At 40.0% G+C, this 6,045-nt stretch overlaps 1 protein-coding gene across 1 annotated transcript; it reads left to right on the forward strand.

Moving 5' to 3' along the window:
* Window positions 1-1,277: 1,277 nt before the first annotated feature.
* Window positions 1,278-4,726, forward strand: LOC145064018 (uncharacterized). Its single transcript, XM_079011549.1, has 5 exons — window positions 1,278-1,313; window positions 1,409-1,606; window positions 2,944-2,958; window positions 3,077-3,170; window positions 3,252-4,726. Exons 1-5 carry the CDS (start codon window positions 1,278-1,280, stop codon window positions 4,724-4,726), a joined length of 1,818 nt encoding a protein of 605 aa, XP_078867675.1.
* Window positions 4,727-6,045: the final 1,319 nt, after the last annotated feature.

The following is a 6,045-nucleotide window of genomic DNA, read 5'->3' on the forward strand; positions in this document are numbered from 1 at the left end:
TGTTCATGAGGAAGAGCAACAACACACTGAGGATAAAAATAAGGTTGAAGTAGGTGTAGAGTACAAGGTGTGTGCTCCTCACATAAGGTTGAAGTAGGTGTAGAGTACAAGGTGCGTGTTCCTCACATTAACATTAACTGGTACAAAATGAAAGCCATTATGGAGAGTTATACTAGTCCGGACTCTAAGGGTTGCATTAAGTTAATTAAACTATAGCTAATGGATACAAGCTTTGGTCTATAAAGATGTTAAAACATAGATGATTGCACTGTGTGGGATACAATGCAAAAAACCACACCCTTTTGGATTATGTGATATAATTTGGATATTTGGATATTTGAATTTTGTATTGACCAAAATCTTAATTAAAGCGTTTTGCCTAATTATTTTAAAAGAAATCTTGTGCAAATCTGATTTAAGTTGTTATAAGTTTCAGCCTACAAATTTGATCATTTTGTATCCAGCCCAGTGAAGATATGTATCGAGCCCTGTGCTAATAATCAAGACTGTTACATCTACTTGAAGGAGGACTTTGAAGGGCCAAGGTTCAAAACCATCCTTCCCCATTCTTCTGGCAGCAGGATCTCTTTTGGATTAACTAATGGTTACCTGATCTTGTTCAATAGGGAAACGTGTGACTTATGGCTTGTGAATCCTATCACAAGGCATGAACTTCATTTCTCTGATTACCCTTTATATGTAGCAGCTCATGAAGAAGGAAAGAGGGCTTTCTGGGCTATTAGGGGTATCCTTGTGTTTTCACCTTCAATATCCGGGTGGGTTTTTGTTGTGTTACATACAAAATTATTGCTACTTTTTTGTATAGCTGGTAAACGACTGTGGAATCATGTCTCCTACATTCTCCCCACCGTCAATTTACGTTTTTTCAAGGGGAAGATATACACTCTACACATCGATTGTTCTTTAGGTGAACTCAAACTCGTTCAAATGAAAAGCTTTATGTGATAAATTGGCTTTCAAGTCCGCAGCTTGTGAGTTCAAATGGACGTTACTTGAAACAAAGAGTTTTCTGAAATCCGCAGCTTGTGAGTTCAAATGAAAAACTTTATGTGATAAATTGGCTTTCAAGTCCAAAAAAGGTCATGGAACTAGATTTTGGCAAAATGAAATGGGTGCCATCGAGATGGCCACAAAATATATGGCTGCAAAAACATCAAATCTTATGTTCCTCAAATCCTAGACCTGGAACGCATGAAGTATGACTCATGGTGTGAGCTTTTCAAGACCCATTGGGTACGGAGTCTATGCCCATCTCGATGGCACCTCCAACTAACCGGATGACAAAGAATGGTGTAAGGTTGATAGTATAGTCAAACAATGGTTATTTTGCACCTTATCTCAACCTCTTCTCAATACAATCATCTAAGCTGATTGTACTGCATCTCAGTTATGGAACAACATTGAAAATCTGTTTCGTGACAATAAAGAAGCAAAAGCCATGGAAATCGATAACGAGCTCCGAAATATTGCCCTTGGAGACTCCTCTGTCATCAAGTATTGTACCTGGATCAAGACAATTTCAGATTTGCTGTCAAATATTGGAGCCCCGTTCCAGAACGAAATCTCGTTATTTACACCATCAATGGTCTTCCTCCCAAGTTTGATCACATAGCCACCACAATTTGCCACAAGTCTCCGTTTCCTTCTTGCCTAGAGATGCAATCCATGCTCACAATTGAAGAACATCGCCTGCTTCAGAATCAAAGTCGTCTCGTTCAAGCTTCACATCAAGATTATTCCTCTGCTCCTACTGTTCTCAACGTCAATCACAATCAAAATCGGGGCTCAAACTCATCTCGCGGGGGCAGAAACTCCGATAGAGGAGGAGGTCGAACTTACTGTGGGGGTGTCAACGGAGGACGCACCGGTGGCAGAGGTGGTGGCCGACATCAGTCGGCTCTAACAACAGCTCCGCGGCATGCAAAACGGCCCAGGTGTCTGGGGGTGTTGGCTCTCATATCCTGGTCCGCCCGTCAACAACGACCAATTTTTTTTTAATATGATTTCCATTTAGCAACACAATAACCACCTCCCAACTGATAAATCTCTTTCTCTCTTCTCGATATGGTGCTGATGCGTCTAGCCTAGCGAGCCCCTTGGTGCAAGCAACTACAGCGACTAGCGAGCCGCTCCCTTGGCCTGGGCTGAAAACAACAAACACAATTCTCGGAATGATATGATGCACCATTATGGTAAAAAAATATATGTGTCAGGGTCATATGTGCTAGATATATAAATGACATAGATTTATTTTGCTAGCATGGATGAACCCATTTTAGATCCTCATCTTTCACAATTGGCCTCTAAATAAGTAATTTGATCGACAAAAGAGCTCACCAAAAAATAAGCTCCATAAAAACATAAAACAGTGGTAATTGGTTTTCCTTTATCAGAAGCAAAATATTAATTATTATATACGAGCAAGATTAAAATTTAAGCCAAATCAGTACTCTTTAGGTTTTACCAGAAGCAAAATATTAATTATTATATCCGAGCAAGATTAAAATTTAAGTCGGATCACTCTTTAGGTTGTATGAAATGATAAACAAATGCATCTAGAATGAGGTTTCATATATCTTAAATGTCATGTAACAATTATAATTAATTCGTGTGTTAAAAATCAGACATGTTTACTGTTGGCGTAATTCAGGAATTGCCCCTCAGGGGCATTTTGGGAATTTTATATGGAAACTATTTCTAGCGGTGTTTGAGTTAGTTTAGGATTCCATATCTTTTAGTATAAATAAGGGTATTGTTTTAGGTTTGTTTCTGGTTTTTTCTCAAGCGTTTAAAACTCTTGTTGAGCAAGTAAAGTTCCCGTTTTTATTCCCCTGTTATCTTCCTCTGTTGCTGCTGTTGCTGTGCAGTTTTTTTTCTTTTTTCTTTTCTTCCTTCCTGTTCTATTTTGGTTTCTGTTATTAGGCAACAAGGTATCAGGTAGATACCTTACACTTGGTATCAGAGCTTGAAAAAAATACCCCATTGAGAACAGCCCTAACATGGAAGGACAAAAGAAAGATGGCTCATTCTCTCTCCAATACCCATTGTTGACCAGGAGCAATTATGCCGTTTGGGCCATAAAGATGAAGATAGCAATGCAGGCTCAAGAAGTGTGGGAAGCCATCGAACCAAAAAACCCACAGAATCAGGTTAGCATAAAGAAGGATAGGCTTGCGATGGCCATCATAGTCCAAGCAGTACCGGATGAAATTCTACTGTCTTTTTGGCAGAGAAGGAATCAGCAAAAGAAGCTTGGGAAACGCTCAAGACTCTCTACATGGGTTCTGATCGCGTAAGAACAGCAAAAGTACAAACACTCAAAGCAGAATTTGAGGTGTTAACCATGAAGGAGTCGGAGACAGTTGATGACTTTTCTGGAAAGTTAAGCAACATAGTCAACAACATTCGAGCCTTAGGAGACAATATGGAAGAAGCTTACGTGGTGAAGAAGATACTAAGAGCAGTTCCGTCTCGGTTTTTGCAATTAGCTTCAACCATTGAGCAATTTGCAGATCTGGATACTATGTCTTTTGAAGAAGTTGTAGGGCGACTGAAAGCTCATGAGGAGAGAATCCGCGGGCATGTTGAAGTTGAAGAAAAGAAGCTTCTTCTCACCCATCAAGAATGGACCGAAAGAAGTAAGAAACAAAGCCATGATCAGTCCCGCTCCTCTAACAAAAACAACCAGGGAAACTCAAACAATTATCGAGGCCGTGGAAGAGGTCGAGGTAGAGGAGGCAGAGGTGGTGGATACCGTGGAGGCCAAGGAAGAGGTAGTAATAACCAGCAACAAGAGAATACTCGTGGCACGAACGACAATCGAGACAAGAGCAAAATCCAGTGCTACAATTGTCAAGAATTCGGGCACTATGCAGCAGAATGTAAAAATCCACGAAAAGAAAGAAATCAAGAAGCTAATATGGTTCAAGGTCCAATTGATAACGAACCAGCCCTTCCATTGGCAGCAATCCATGAGATCAAGACAACTGAGGAAGTATTCTTGAATGAAGAAAAAGTCAATCCAAAATTGACACCACTAGGAAGCAACAACAATCAGTCAAAGATTTGGTATCTTGACAATGGAGCAAGTAACCATATGACCGGGGATAAAACCAAGTTTCGTAATCTGAATAGCTCGATTCAAGGCTATGTCAAGTTTGGAGATGGTTCAAAAGTACGAATTGAAGGCAAAGGTTCTATCGTATTTCAATGTAAGAACGGAGAACATCGAGTGCTTCAAAGTGTTTACTACATACCAAGGTTATGTAGTAACATCATCAGTTTGGGACAACTAGCGGAAAAAGGGGATCGAATATATATGCACGGCTTATTCCTTTGGATCCACGATGAAAAGAACCGACTGCTCATGAAGGTAAAGCAATCTGAAAATCAACTCTATAAGATAATCTTAAATGAAGTTGAGTCTCAATGTCTACTTGGAGAAGCTACCGATCAGACATGGCGTTGGCATGCTCGTATGGGACACGTGAACTTCACCACGCTCAAGGAAATGTCAGACAAGAACTTGGCTGTTGGTTTGCCCAAAATAAACATCCCCAAACGTTTATGTGAAGGCTGCTTGATAGGGAAGCAAACTCGAAACCCCTACCCAACAAGTACAATGTACAGAGCTTCAAAAAGGCTAGAGCTCGTACATGGTGACCTATGTGGTCCTATCACTCCACCCACACCAGCCGGAAATTAATATTTCCTCCTTTTGGTTGATGATTACACTAGGGTAATGTGGATTTACCTTCTAAAAGCTAAAGATGAAGCCTTAAAGTTTTTTAAAGAATTTCAAAAAAAGGTGGAAACAGAAGTTGGAGAAAAAATAAAGACATTACGAACTGATCGTGGGGGGGGGGGGGGGGAATTTCTCTCAAGTGAATTCACCTCATATTGTAAAGAAATGGGTCTTAATCGACAATACATGGCACCATACTCTCCACAACAGAACGGGGTTGTGGAGAGACGAAATCGCACTATAATTGAGATGACACGAAGCAATCTTAAAAGCATGGATGTACCTGAAGTATTGTGGGGAGAAGCCGTGTGTCATGCCGTCTACATTCTTAACAGATTGAGTACAAAAGCTCTTAAAGATTCCACCCCATACGAGATGTGGACAGGAAGAAAACCACAAGTTGAGCATTTGAGAGTTTTTGGCTGCATTGCTTATGTGAGAACACCAAATACACACCTAAAGAAACTTGAAGATAGAAGCAGCAAGATGGTTCATCTAGGCATTGAAAAAGGATCAAAAGCTTATAGGCTTCTTGATCCGGATACAGGGACAATTCGTGTTAGCAGGGACGTAAAGTTTGATGAAGAAGCAAAGTGGACATGGGAAAAAGCCGTAAAAATAAAACCCATTCCAGGTGTAAGTTTAACGTTTGATGGGTTCACTATAAATGACATGACAGAAGATGAAAATTCTGACTTAGGAGGTTACGAAGAAGATGATCAGGTATGGAGCGAGCCAACTCAATTAAGCCCTCAAGTTTCCACCACTACTCCAGAAAGTTCGACAAGCTCAAGTACTGGTAGCGAAGACTCAACAAGTGATGGTGCGTTAAGGTATCGAACACTTCATGATATTTATCAAGATAGCGAGCAATTACTTCTAATGGAAGATATTGAGGAACCCAAGACATATTCAGATGCAAGTATGAAAAAAGAATGGGTAGAAGCTATGAAAGTTGAATTAGATGCGATTGAAAGAAACAAGACTTGGAACCTAGTAGAACTACCACCAGGGAGAAAAACCATTGGTCTTAAGTGGATCTTCAAACTCAAAAGAGATAAAAATGGAAATATAATAAAGCACAAAGCAAGGTTAGTTGCCAAGGGTTATGTACAAAAACCCGAAATTGATTTTGATGAGGTATTCGCTCCGGTTGCTCGAATTGAAACTATACGCATCATATTAGCTTTATCAGCAAAATCCGGTTGGAAAGTACATCACCTTGATGTAAAGTCAGCGTTTTTATATGGTGATTTAGAGGAGGAAGTATACGTCTCACA

Source organism: Lactuca serriola, chromosome 7 (assembly GCF_051521515.1).
Source record: "Lactuca serriola cultivar US96UC23 chromosome 7, Lser_US96UC23_V15, whole genome shotgun sequence".
Lineage (NCBI taxonomy): Eukaryota > Viridiplantae > Streptophyta > Magnoliopsida > Asterales > Asteraceae > Lactuca > Lactuca serriola.

What these genes read in the sequence shown, in the direction of transcription:
- LOC145064018 (XM_079011549.1), top strand. Translation starts at nt 1,278, where the DNA reads ATGGCACCTCCAACTAACCGGATGACAAAGAATGGT. An exon ending in ACCGGATGACAAAGAATGGT is followed by an intron (nt 1,314 to 1,408) that starts GTAAGGTTGATA and finishes ACTGCATCTCAG; the next exon opens with TTATGGAACAACATTGAAAA. An exon ending in CAAAAAACCCACAGAATCAG is followed by an intron (nt 3,171 to 3,251) that starts GTTAGCATAAAG and finishes TCTTTTTGGCAG; the next exon opens with AGAAGGAATCAGCAAAAGAA.